General features: G+C 45.0%; 4 protein-coding genes across 5 annotated transcripts; 3 read left to right on the top strand and 1 right to left on the bottom strand.

The window, feature by feature from the left end:
• The first annotated feature begins 825 nt into the window (after positions 1-825).
• On the top strand, positions 826-1,822 carry LOC123506296 (pigment-dispersing hormone 2 peptides-like). The gene is made up of 3 exons (XM_045258260.1): positions 826-884; positions 1,294-1,387; positions 1,555-1,822. Exons 2-3 carry the CDS (start codon positions 1,295-1,297, stop codon positions 1,699-1,701), a joined length of 240 nt encoding a protein of 79 aa, XP_045114195.1. The 5' UTR covers positions 826-884; position 1,294; the 3' UTR covers positions 1,702-1,822.
• A 908-nt stretch (positions 1,823-2,730) lies between these two features.
• Positions 2,731-12,676, top strand: LOC123506297 (pigment-dispersing hormone 2 peptides-like). Of its 2 annotated transcripts, none has more exons than XM_045258262.1 (3): positions 2,731-2,812; positions 12,125-12,218; positions 12,409-12,676. In XM_045258262.1, exons 2-3 carry the CDS (start codon positions 12,126-12,128, stop codon positions 12,553-12,555), a joined length of 240 nt encoding a protein of 79 aa, XP_045114197.1. In that variant the 5' UTR covers positions 2,731-2,812; position 12,125; the 3' UTR covers positions 12,556-12,676. The 2 variants fall into 2 exon arrangements, with proteins under 2 accessions (XP_045114197.1, XP_045114196.1); XM_045258261.1 differs by lacking the exon at positions 2,731-2,812 and adding an exon at positions 11,744-11,811.
• Positions 6,191-7,131, top strand: LOC123506298 (pigment-dispersing hormone 2 peptides-like). The gene is made up of 3 exons (XM_045258263.1): positions 6,191-6,258; positions 6,582-6,673; positions 6,898-7,131. The coding sequence occupies exons 2-3, from the start codon at positions 6,583-6,585 to the stop codon at positions 7,044-7,046; spliced, it is 240 nt and encodes a 79-aa protein (XP_045114198.1). The 5' UTR covers positions 6,191-6,258; position 6,582; the 3' UTR covers positions 7,047-7,131.
• On the bottom strand, positions 9,442-10,404 carry LOC123506293 (pigment-dispersing hormone 2 peptides-like). The gene is made up of 3 exons (XM_045258254.1): positions 10,313-10,404; positions 9,881-9,974; positions 9,442-9,699 (listed from the first exon to the last, which is right to left on the bottom strand). Exons 2-3 carry the CDS (start codon positions 9,971-9,973, stop codon positions 9,553-9,555), a joined length of 240 nt encoding a protein of 79 aa, XP_045114189.1. The 5' UTR covers position 9,974; positions 10,313-10,404; the 3' UTR covers positions 9,442-9,552.
• Positions 12,677-12,836: the final 160 nt, after the last annotated feature.

Here is a 12,836-nt window from a genome sequence, read left to right as displayed (position 1 = left end):
CACGAATGTCAATTGCAAGGGTGACGTATATATATGTTTGAGCGACGCTTGTACAAACTTAAGGGTTTTCGCAGGAAGGTAAGAAGAATGTTGAAAAAAACATACTAGGTTGCCGTACAAAAGCGTACAACACATAAGTGAATAAATAAGAAACATGGCGTACAGTTTTCCACAAAAGGGATGAAAAGGTTGCCTGTTAACACAAAGAGCAATGACTGATAGTTCCTGCAACCTGTGCTGGAAACCTGTGTACGATTGAGAGACTAAACAACATTATCATTCACCATTGTTCTTTACTCAGCTTTGTATAGTTAATCTTGTCTTGAATTCCATCATCCGCCTCCATTTAGTGTTAGATGGCTCGGTATAACTTGTATTTTCCTTTTATTTGTCATTCATAACTCCGAGCACTCCGCCATACCTACTTTAATACATCTACAGTCAATAAACTCATCATTAATTGCCAGCTTTATACTTATATGTTTGTGTTAGATACTTATGGATCAATATCATCTTTTAAGACCAAACCAATATAAAATCCATTCTTTTTGAAAACCAGAAATGCGTCCACTCTATGCATATGAGAAGTAATCATTCGCGAAGAAAACGCATTAAGAGCCGTTGTCTGTGTCATTTGTTAATTCCGCCGCCCAGTTCTTTTCATTGCATATTTTACACTAAACGCTCAAGACACAACACACACTTCCCTGCCACGTGTGTGCCGCGGGGGAGGGGGCGGGGTGGCAGGCTGTTAGGGGTGGGGAGGAAGGGGCGTGCGACATAAATATTGGGCAGCAGCAGCCACCAGCATCATTCCATCGCCAGCCTTGTCCTAACTACCTTACCTGCCTGTCTCCCATCTTACCCACCTGCCCACAGAGCAAGTGTGTCCAGAGCCAGCTGTCTGTCTGCACACACACACACACACACACACACACACACACACACACACACACACACACACACACACACACACACACACACACACACACACACACACACACACACACACACACACACACACACACACACACACACACACACACACACACACACACACACACACACACACACACACACACACCTGAAGGTCTGTACAAGGAACACAAACTCTTCACCTCAAGGTCACAAGCAAACAAATAAACAAACAAACAACACCAAACAGTCGATGCCTCTGACCACTAAGGACAGAGAGACCTTCCCCTTCCCGCCTCCCGCCACTCCATCCCAGACAGTGGGTGGTGCCCCCCTCCCCTCAGCCAGCCCTTCCTGACGCAGCTTGTTCCCTTGCAGGATGCGCAGCTCTGTGTTCGTGGCCGTGCTGGTGCTGGTTGTCCTCGCTGCCCTCCTCACCCAGGGGCAGGAGCTTCATATCCCCGAGCGTGAGGTGTGTGTGTGTGTGTGTGTGTGTGTGTGTGTGTGGTACTAAACAGCCTCCAAGTATCCAGGTGCAGTTACCGCCAGGTATCCCTCTTATAATACAGCTGTATACATACACTAGTGTATGCTACACTCTTGTAATGACAGTGTACTCTCCGCCCCACGCCCACACAGGCCGTGGCCACCCTGGCGGCACGCATTCTGAAGGTGGTCTACGCCCCGCAGGACACCGCCACAGGTCTCCCTCACAAACGCAACTCTGAACTCATCAACTCGCTGCTTGGCCTCTCTGCGCTCATGAACGAGGCCGGCAGGCGGTGATGATCCCACCCTTCGCACCCTTTCCTGCTGCAGGCTGTGTCTGAGGCGGGCCGCCAGTAGCAGGCCTGTTCATTCCACCTCACATGTAATAAAGAAACTGTATAGAACATCAACAACTGAAGCATTGTATGTTTAACCCTGAGCATGCTCTTTCCATATATTCAGGTTAGGAACTATCATGATTAGCAGATCAAAGTTTTTGTAATTGAAGTTTTCGAAACTTTAATCAAGTTTGAAAAAAAAAGTTTTTTGGGATTAAACTTTTTCTTTTAAGATCGCAATTGATAAATGATGAAAAGTAAGGGAAGAATATTATCCGTGACTGTTTATAAATAATGAAGAGGTTTTTTGGGCAGATTTAGGGCAATTTTGGCGAGTTATTTATTGTTATGTGCAACTATCCAATTATTAATTAAAAGTTTTGCTTTAGGACAGGTTCTCAACCTGAGTTCGGAAACATCCCATGGGATCACAAGAAGGTTTCCATTTGTACCTAGATGGCTCATCTAATCCTCTGCACCACCATTGCATGTTGAGTTAGTAATAGTGTCAGTCACTAAATTAGCATTCTTTTCGATGTCAGATTACTGGGGTTCCGGGTAACTCAGGGATTCGTAACGAGAAAAAGATTGAAAACCTTTGCCTTATTATTATTATATTTACGTTTGCATATATGTATGTATGTATGTATGTGTGTATGTATGTGTGTATGTATGTGTGTATATATGTATGTATGTATGTATATTCGCTACGTTTGAAAATACCTTTCCAGCGCTATATGCCCATAATTTTGCGACGCTATAACATAAACCAATCTCTCTTTACAGTACGTGTGTGTGTGTGTGTGTGTGTGTGTGTGTGTGTGTGTTTTCATAACATGTGTAACTTGTGCACACTTTTTCACCAATCAAAACACTGTCTAAGATCTCCAGCCAATGACAGAGCTAGGCGGCATCACGTGACCGGTGGGTGGCTAGGCGGGAACCCTAGTCCCTAGCTAGTAACAAGTGGAGAGCTCAGTGTGGAAATTGCAAGTGTGGTGGACGTGTACTTATTGTGTTATTTGTGGAGATTGGGGAGTGTTATTACAAGATATACTGGTCTCTGAGAGGTAAGGTGTTGTGTGTGGCAATGCTCATATATGCATACACACATACTTATATACTCACACACGCACACATATACACAAGTACGTAGGTACATGTACTGTACATATTTACACATTCACTGCTTTACCACTTGTGTAACGAAAAACAAGGGACACACACTCATATTTTTTTTTTATCGTGTGTGTGTGTGTTATTGGCAGTGTAAGGTGAGGGAAGGCTAGGTTGTGGGCGGGGGTATATTGACGTGGCTCACTTAACCTTATGTAACCTGATAATTAGTGAGTGACCTAGTACTGGCGATGTCGACTCGTCATACCTAACTTTTCCCCCAACACCACACACTGTATCAACCCCACCAGGTCATTGAAAGCATCCTAACATGAACACTCGCTAATGTAAACAAGTCTCCCCCCCACTCCCGCCACTTTCCCCCCCCCTTCTATTTCATCAAGCATTATCTGTCTTATCTCACACTATTATAGGCTTGTCATGCCTCCATATGTAACTGCACCACTAAGCTATCATATCCAGCATTGAGACACAGCCGCCATGGCCAGGTTTAAGTTTGGTGATGGTTTTTGTATGAGGCAGAGAGGAGGATCCACCCGACCACAGACACAGCCGCCATCTCGCATCCCACATTTACCAGCCTTTTCATGCCTTATCTCTCACTATTATAGATCTGTCTTACCACAATATGCAGCTGCGTTACTAAGCTTTCATATCAGCTATTGAGATACATCTGTCATGGCCAGATTTAAGTTTGGTGAAGGTTTAAGTGAGGTACAAGAGGAGGAGGTTCCCTCCACAACCCCCGCCGCCATTTTGATATGCCTACCCTAGCTTTCCCCCCCACCCAGGATCCAGGACTATTTTCTGTAATTCCTGGACAGGTTATTTGGGCTCAATAGTGAGATTTGATGCTTTGTACAAGTATTTTGTTGCGTTTGAAGTGTTTTTCGTGCGTGTATGATGTACAGCATATTGTTTTTGGCATTCTTTTTGTGCCATATAAGGTTGTTTTTGGCGCCAAATTTTCAGGACCATCCAGGAAACAATTTTGTTTGAGCCAGTATCAAGTTGTTGATTTTAAAAAATAGTTGATGTTTGTTTAAGTGTTTCCCTTGCGTGATCAGTGGAACTGGTGGAGAGTAGAATTGTTTTCTAAAGGTGCTAATTTTCCAGTAGTAGTTTTGTTGCTATCCTTGTGAATTATTTATTTCTAGTTCTAACTCACTCTAAAGTGTTGGAAAAGACTGTTCATAGAATTCAAAGTATGTTTCATTCCTTTGAAGTGAGCATGGGCGGACGCTTAATTTTTTGAGGATGGGTCAATGTTCCAACATTTTATTTGTAGTTCTTTTAAAAGAATTTAATATTATTGAGTTTGGAGTCTCTTTCTATTTTTGGTGTATATTAAAGTATGTGCCAAGTAAGAATATGTAAAGCATTCAGGTCTGGCGGCGTTTATTCGAGGGGTCATTTTCAAAATTATTTACGAAACTTATATGAGCCCGACAGACCGGGCCGGCCCAGGCCAGGGCCGTGACGTCATCAGCCAGCCAGCCTCCCACCCTAGCCCAGGCAGTGACGTCACGATGGCGGGAACCTCCGAGCTGCCTTCCTTCCTTCCCTTCCCTTCCTGACTCTTTCCGTCCATTATGTAGCACGATTTACTGTGTTTTACCGTGTGTGTGTGTGTGTGTGTGTGTGTGTGTGTGTGTGTGTGTGTATGTGTGTGTGTGTGTGTGTGTACTTGATTTGTTGTATTTATGTTAACGTGTGTGTGTGTGTGTGTCTGTGTCTGTGTACTTGATTTGTTGTATTTATGTTAACGTGTGTGTGTGTGTGTGTGTGTGTCTGTGTCTGTGTACTTCATTTGTTGTATTTGTGTTAACGTGTGTGTGTGTGTGTGTGTGTAAGTTGTTTTTCCTTTGATATAAGGTGTGTGTGTGTGTGTGTGTGTGTGTGTGTGTATAAGTTGTTTTTCCTTTGATATAAGGTGATGTGTGTGTGTGTGTGTGTCTGTCTGTCTGTGTGTGTGTGTGTGTGTGTGTGTGTGTGTGTACATAAGTTGTTTTTCCTTTGATATAAGGTGATGTGTGTGTGTGTGTGTGTGTGTGTGTGTGTGTGTATTGATTTGTTGTATTTATGTGTGTGTGTGTGTGTGTGTGTGTGTGTGTGTGTGTGTGTGTGTGTGTGATTTGTTGTATTTATGTTAACGTGTGTGTGTGTGTGTGTGTGTGTGTGTGTGTGTGTGTTGTTTTCCTTTGATATAAGGTGTGTGTGTGTGTGTGTGTGTGTGTGTGTGTGTGTGTGTGTGTTGTGTGTGTGTATAAGTTGTTTTCCTTTGATATAAGGTGATGTGTGTGTGTGTGTGTGTGTGTGTGTGTGTGTGTGTGTGTGTGTGTGTGTGTGTGTGTATAAGTTGTTTTTCCTTTGATATAAGGTGATGTGTGTGTGTGTGTGTGTGTGTGTGTATAAGTTGTTTTTCCTTTGATATAAGGTGGTGTGTGTGTGTGTGTGTGTGTGTGTGTATATAAGTTGTTTTTCCTTTGATATAAGGTGGTGTGTGTGTGTGTGTGTGTGTGTGTGTGTGTGTGTGTGTGTGTGTATAAGTTGGTTTTTCCTTTGATATAAGGTGATGTGTGTGTGTGTGTGTGTGTGTGTGTGTGTGTGTGTGTGTTGTTTTCCTTTGATATAAGGTGATGTGTGTGTGTGTGTGTGTGTGTGTGTATAAGTTGTTTTCCTTTGATATAAGGTGATGTGTGTGTGTGTGTGTGTGTGTGTGTGTGTGTGTGTGTGTGTGTGTGTGTGTGTGTGTGTGTGTGTGTGTGTGTGTGTGTGTGTATGTTGTTTTCCTTTGATATAAGGTGATGTGTGTGTGTGTGTGTGTGTGTGTGTGTGTGTGTGTGTGTGTGTGTGTGTGTGTGTTTGTTTGATATAAGGTGATGTGTGTGTGTGTGTGTGTGTGTGTGTGTGTGTGTGTGTGTGTGTGTGTGTGTGTGAGAGAGAGAGAGAGAGAGAGAGAGAGAGAGAGCTTGAGTTGGCCTTTCTTAGTTGGACATTAGGTGATGCTGTGTGTGTGTGTGTGTGTGTGTGTGTGTGTGTGTGTGTGTGTGTGTGTGTGTGTGTGTGTGTGTGTGTTGTCTCTTTTTCATTTTATAGATGCTGATGCAGTGTGTGTGTGTGTGTGTGTGTGTGTGTGTGTGTGTGTGTGTGTGTGTGTGTGTGTGATGGTTCCACTAAACACTTAAATGCACACACTTATCTGTCGCTTGTGTTCCACGAGGGAGGGGGCGGGGAGGCAGGCTGTGAGGGACGGAGAAGAAGGGGCGTGAGACATAAATATTGGGCAGTAGCAGCCACCACCATCATTCCATCGCCAGCCTTGCCCTAAATACCTTACCTGCCTGCCTCCCATCTTATCCACCTGCCCGAAGAACAAGTGTGTCCACAGCCGTTGTCTGTCTGCACACACACACACACACACACACACACACACACACACACACACACACACACACACACACACACACAGACCTGTAGGTCTGCGCAAGGAAAACAAACTCTTCACCTCAAGGTCACAAGCAAACAAACAATCAAACAAACAAACAAACAAACAACAAACAACACCAAACAGTCGATGCCTCTGACCACTAAGGACAGAGAGACCTTCCCCTTCCCGCCTCTCGCCACTCCATCCCAGACAGTGGGTGGTGCCCCCCTACCCCTAGCCAGCCCTTCCTGACGCAGCTTGTTCCCCTGCAGGATGCGCAGTGGTGTGTTCGTGGCCGTGCTGGTGCTGGTGGTCCTCGCTGCTCTCCTCACCCAGGGGCAAGAGCTTCATATCCCCGAACGTGTGTGTGTGTGTGTGTGTGTGTGTGTGTGTGTGTGTGTGTGTGTGTGTGTGTGTGTGTGTGTGTGTGTGTGTGTGTGTGTGTGTGTGTGTGTACTAAACAGCCTCCAAGTCTCCAGGTGCAGTGCCCCGCCAGGTATCCCTCCCATAATACACCTGTATACATACACCAGTGTTTGCTATATACACTCGTATAATGACAGTGTACTCTCCGCCCCACGCACACACAGGCCGTGGCCACCCTGGCGGCACGAATCCTGAAGGTGGTCCACGCCCCGCAGGACGCCGCCCTAGGTCTCCCTCACAAACGTAACTCTGAACTCATCAACTCGCTGCTCGGCCTCTCTGCACTCATGAACGAGGCCGGCAGGCGGTGATGGGCCCGCCCTTCACTCCCATCAAATAGACCTGTTCATTCCACCACGCCTCGCATCACACATTTAATGAATAAAATTTAAATACCGTTATATAAGAAATACTTGTTTATCCTATCTTGACCATGCTCCTCCTCATGATGACCAGCAAAGTGTATGACAATGCCGACTCTTCCTTGTCTTTAACATTTCTTGTCGCTCCTCAGTGTTATCTTTTCCTCACTGGGACACGGATATCAGAGGCCACTGACAGTAGCCCCTTCACGGTTCCCTCATGCTAGCACTATCCTTCCTTGCCATCCAACGTTCTCCAAGGTTCGTGCCAGAGCTCTTTAATCCTCTAAATTTTTAACCGTGTCGTTTTAACTTCGGTGTCTATCACATTAGAGTAATCCTTCCTTTATATCTCTTTGTAACTTGCAACTAAAGAAAAGAAAACCTTTGACCATATAACTTAAAAAGAAAGCAAATCGTTACTCCTATTGGGATCTCATACTACGTACAGCTGCAGTTCCTCTTCATGCTCCACGACAGAGGTGTCTGGCATTTTGCTTCTCCTGGTTGTGGGATCCGAGGATTAATTATTCTGATATTTCATGAAATAATTAATACTCCTCTGTCAAAGATCCATCTTTTGTGTGCTGGACACATAACACAGTCTGGAATGGAGGCTTACGTTCATTCTCACTGTTTTTCTCGTGCTGTGGTTTATAGAGAGTATGAGACAAGGCTCAAAACGGTACTTGCGCCTTACATATGCTGCTTTTCATTTCTATTTAAAATCGGGTCAAGATTGCTCTACATCTACCCAAAATTGTCTTCAAAAATGAAATAAAAAATAAAAAAAGCTTTCTAACTCTAACTCCCTACGAGACCTCTGGCATCTGGCCAAGCATTATATTTTCTCTGGCATTAATCTTTGGAATGCTTATGAGCTTATTAAGGTCTCTCCCTTAATTTCTCTAACTGTGTGCCTCGTTGCTTACAGTTTGCCCATTCGAGCTCTTCTAACTCCGTCAACATTTACCTTTACTTTTTGCTTGAAGTTTACTTACATATAACACGTTCCAAAAAAGGACGACTGATCTAACTCTTGAAAAACCACCTTGCTTTTCTTTTAGTATTATGTCCTTCGCAAGGTTTTCGATCCATCGGTAACAGGAAGGTTGTGACACACTTACCATGGTATCCGTGTTCTAGGTGGAGGCGTAATTGCCTCACACCAAAGATGCGCTTGGGTGGTGATATGGGCCTTAATATGGGTACCACTATAAATAAAATTACCTTCGCTGCTAATGGGTGGAAGCTGAACAGCTCTTCTAATTGTACCTACAGGCGCTGTATGCTATAACACGAAAAAAATGCTTAATATAATATCTGATCACCAATATAGGTTCCGTCATAGCCGCTCAACTGGTGACCTTACCTTCTTTACTGATTCTTGGTCGTGTTCTTTAAGGATGAAAAGTTTCGCTATTGCCTTAAACATATCAAAATTATCTGATAAAGCTTGACTCAAACTTAGAATCTACAAACAATCCACCTATGTCTTCGCTTTTATTTCAGGTCCACGTCTCTCCTCTCTCTCTCTCTCTCTCTCTCTCTCTCTCTCTCTCTCTCTCTCTCTCTCTCTCTCTCTCTCTCTCTCTCTCTCTCTCTCTCTCTCTTTCTCTCACTCATAGCTTGAAGAATTGTTACATCTACATTCCATGGTATAGCAGTAAATAACAGGCTAAATGTTATATTGTAAGTGTTTCCCAGCTTAAAGACTTTCTCTATATATAAATATATACAGTTCTATGATCGGGCAAGCTTCAGCAGATATTCATTCAAAAACACTTTGAGCCCCAGTACAGCAGCACCTTCAAAGTTTTTCTGTGTCGTTAACAGGGTGTTCCACCAACCGAAATTAGTGTTTATGTACTGGCGCTATTGGTGCTACCTCCGACACCTTGGTTGCAGATGGTCACTCAAGGGCAGAATGACTGCTCGTGCAGTGACTTGAGTCGCAAGGCTTCATGTGTCGCTATTTTTACCGTGTGTTTCACTCAAACTATATAATATTCCGATCTTACAAACTGCATAACACACGCCTCCTCCCAGGGCCTCGTTGCAAAAGGCTATTTACATTTTGCCACATTTTGTCCACCTTTTTTAATGCAAGAGTTGACCACTGATTTCAAATTTTCATTGTTTGTATTTATTTAGTTTTTTTTTTTTGTGTGTGTGGATAGGAAAGGGTGAAATCTATAACTTGCTGTATGTTTTTGCTTTAATTTTTCCGGCTGTGTGTTACAAGGCAGTGTTACCTTCACTTCTTGTTTGTTTAAAATGAAGAGGATGAGCATGGCCAAGATTAAGGAAATAAAACATTTGTTGTTCCTAAGGAATAGTTTATTTGTTAAATGGGTTAAGACAGGTGTAGTGCATGAGACATGCCTGCTGCAGGGCGGCGGGAGCCCGCCTCAGCCACAGCTTGTAGCATGGAAGGCTGCGAAGGGAGCGGCCATCAACGCCTGCCGGCCTCGTTCATGAGTGCAGAGATGCCGAGCAGCGAGTTGATGAGTTCAGAATTGCGTTTGTGAGGGAGACCTGCGGCGGCGTCCTGCGGGGCGTGGACCACCTTCAGGATGCGTGCCGCCAGGGAGGCCACTGCCTGTGTTGGCGTGGGGAGGAGAGTACACTGTCATTATGTGAGTGTAACATACACTGGTGTATGTATACAGGTGTATTATGGGAGGGATACGTGGCGAGACACTGCACCTGGAGACTTGGAGGGTGTTTAGTACATACACACACACACACACACACACACACACACACACACACACACACACCTCACGTTCGGGGACATGAAGCTGCTGCCCCTGAGTGAGGAGGGCAGCGAGGACCAGCAGCACCAGCACGGCTACGAACACACCGCTGCGCATCCTGTAGGGGAACAAGCTGCGTCAGGAGGGGCTGGCTGGGGGGTAGGGGGGCACCACCCACGTCATGGAGGGAGTGGCGGGAAGGGAAAGGTCTCTCTGTCCTTAGTGGTCAGAGGCATCGATTGTTTGTTGTTGTTAGTTGTTTGTTTGTTTGTTTGTTTATAATCTTGAGGTGAAGAGTTTGTTTCTTTTGCGGACCTTCAGGTGTGTGTGTGTGTGTGTGTGTGTGTGTGTTTGTGTATGTAAGGTCTGTGTGTGTGTGTGTGTGTGTGTGTGTGTGTGTGTGTGTGTGTGTGTGTGTGTGTGTGCGTGCAGACAGACAGCTGGCTGTGGACACACTTGCTCTCTGGGCAGGTGGGTAAGATGGCAGGCAGGCAGGTAAGGTGCTTAGGGCAATACTGGCGATGGAATGATGCTGGTGGCTGCTGCTGCCCAATATTTATGTCTCACGCCCCTTCCTTCCCACCCCTCACAGCCTGCCACCCCGCCCCCTCCAAGGCGGCAGACACACTGCAGGTAAGTGTGTGTATTGAGTGTTTAGTGGAAGATAACCACTGAAAAGAACTTTTGAGCGGAATAAACGCGTGACACGGGCACCGGCTTTTATTCGCGAAATTTTGCCTCTCATGTGTGTCGAGTGGAATTATTATTGGCGAGGTGAACGATGTCTTTTTCGTCTTTATAATTTTGGTATTTTTTTTATTTCGATTATTTTTTGTTTCCTGGTGGAAGTATTGTATTATAATGAACAGTTATTTGTAAAGATTTGCTTTGAGAATTATTAACAACATTGCATTTTGTGTGAAAAGATGAAATGCCTCACTTGAAGGAAGAGGAAGACAGGTGTGCTGATGAGAATTGTTTGTTGATGGCGTGTAAGTTAATGAAGCAAGTTTAGGTGACAAGTTTGTGAATGACAGACAGGTGTACAATGTACGTACAGGTGACAGGTGCACGAATGTCAATTGCAAGGGTGACGTATATATATGTTTGAGCGACGCTTGTACAAACTTAAGGGTTTTCGCAGGGAAGGTAAGAAGAATGTTGAAAAAAACATACTAGGTTGCCGTATAAAAAGCGTACAACACATAAGTGAATAAATAAGAAACATGGCGTACAGTTTTCCACAAAAGGGATGAAAAGGTTGCCTGTTAACACAAAGAGCGATGACTGACAGTTCCTGCAACCTGTGCTGGAAACCTGTGTACGATTGAGAGACTAAACAACATTATCATTCACCATTGTTCTTTACTCAGCTTTGTATAGTTAATCTTGTCTTGAATTCCATCATCCGCCTCCATTTAGTGTTAGATGGCTCGGTATAACTTGTATTTTCCTTTTTATTTGTCATTCATAACTCCGAGCACTCCGCCATACCTACTTTAATATATCTACAGTCAATAAACTCATCATTAATTGCCAGCTTTATACTTATATGTTTGTGTTAGATACTTATGGATCAATATCATCTTTTAAGACCAAACCAATATAAAATCCATTCTTTTTGAAAACCAGAAATGCGTCCACTCTATGCATATGAGAAGTAATCATTCGCGAAGAAAACGCATTAAGAGCCGTTGTCTGTGTCATTTGTTAATTCCGCCGCCCAGTTCTTTTCATTGCATATTTTACACTAAACGCTCAAGACACAACACACACTTCCCTGCCACGTGTGTGCCGCGGGGGAGGGGGCGGGGTGGCAGGCTGTTAGGGGTGGGAGGAAGGGCGTGCGACATAAATATTGGGCAGCAGCAGCCACCAGCATCATTCCATCGCCAGCCTTGTCCTAACTACCTTACCTGCCTGCCTCCCATCTTACCCACCTGCCCACAGAGCAAGTGTGTCCACAGCCAGCTGTCTGTCTGCACACACACACACACACACACACACACACACACACACACACACACACACACACACACACACACACACACACACACACCTGAAGGTCTGTACAAGGAACACAAACTCTTCACCTCAAGGTCACAAGCAAACAAATAAACAAACAAACAACACCAAACAGTCGATGCCTCTGACCACTAAGGACAGAGAGACCTTCCCCTTCCCGCCTCCCGCCACTCCATCCCAGACAGTGGGTGGTGCCCCCCTCCCCTCAGCCAGCCCTTCCTGACGCAGCTTGTTCCCTTGCAGGATGCGCAGCTCTGTGTTCGTGGCCGTGCTGGTGCTGGTTGTCCTCGCTGCCCTCCTCACCCAGGGGCAGGAGCTTCATATCCCCGAGCGTGAGGTGTGTGTGTGTGTGTGTGTGTGTGTGTGTGTGTGTGTGTGTGTGTGTGTGTGTGTGGTACTAAACAGCCTCCAAGTCTCCAGGTGCAGTGCCCCGCCAGGTATCCCTCTCATAATACACCTGTATACATACACTAGTGTATGCTACACTCTTGTAATGACAGTGTACTCTCCGCCCCACGCCCACACAGGCCGTGGCCACCCTGGCGGCACGCATTCTGAAGGTGGTCCACGCCCCGCAGGACACCGCCACAGGTCTCCCTCTCAAACGCAACTCTGAACTCATCAACTCGCTGCTTGGCCTCTCTGCGCTCATGAACGAGGCCGGCAGGCGGTGATGATCCCACCCTTCGCACCCTTTCCTGCTGCAGGCTGTGTCTGAGGCGGGCCGCCAGTAGCAGGCCTGTTCATTCCACCTCACATGTAATAAAGAAACTGTATAGAACATCAACAACTGAAGCATTGTATGTTTAACCCTGAGCATGCTCTTTCCATATATTCAGGTTAGGAACTTATCATGATTAGCAGATCAAAGTTTTTGTAATTGAAGTTTTCGAAACTTTAATCAAGTTTGAAAAAAAAAGTTTTTTGGGATTAAACTTTTTCTTTTAAGATCGCA

This window comes from Portunus trituberculatus, chromosome 19 (genome assembly GCF_017591435.1).
Source record: "Portunus trituberculatus isolate SZX2019 chromosome 19, ASM1759143v1, whole genome shotgun sequence".
NCBI classification, from domain to species: domain Eukaryota; kingdom Metazoa; phylum Arthropoda; class Malacostraca; order Decapoda; family Portunidae; genus Portunus; species Portunus trituberculatus.
Note: the sequence above shows the minus strand (reverse complement) of the source record. Positions and strands in the feature narration are given on the sequence as shown.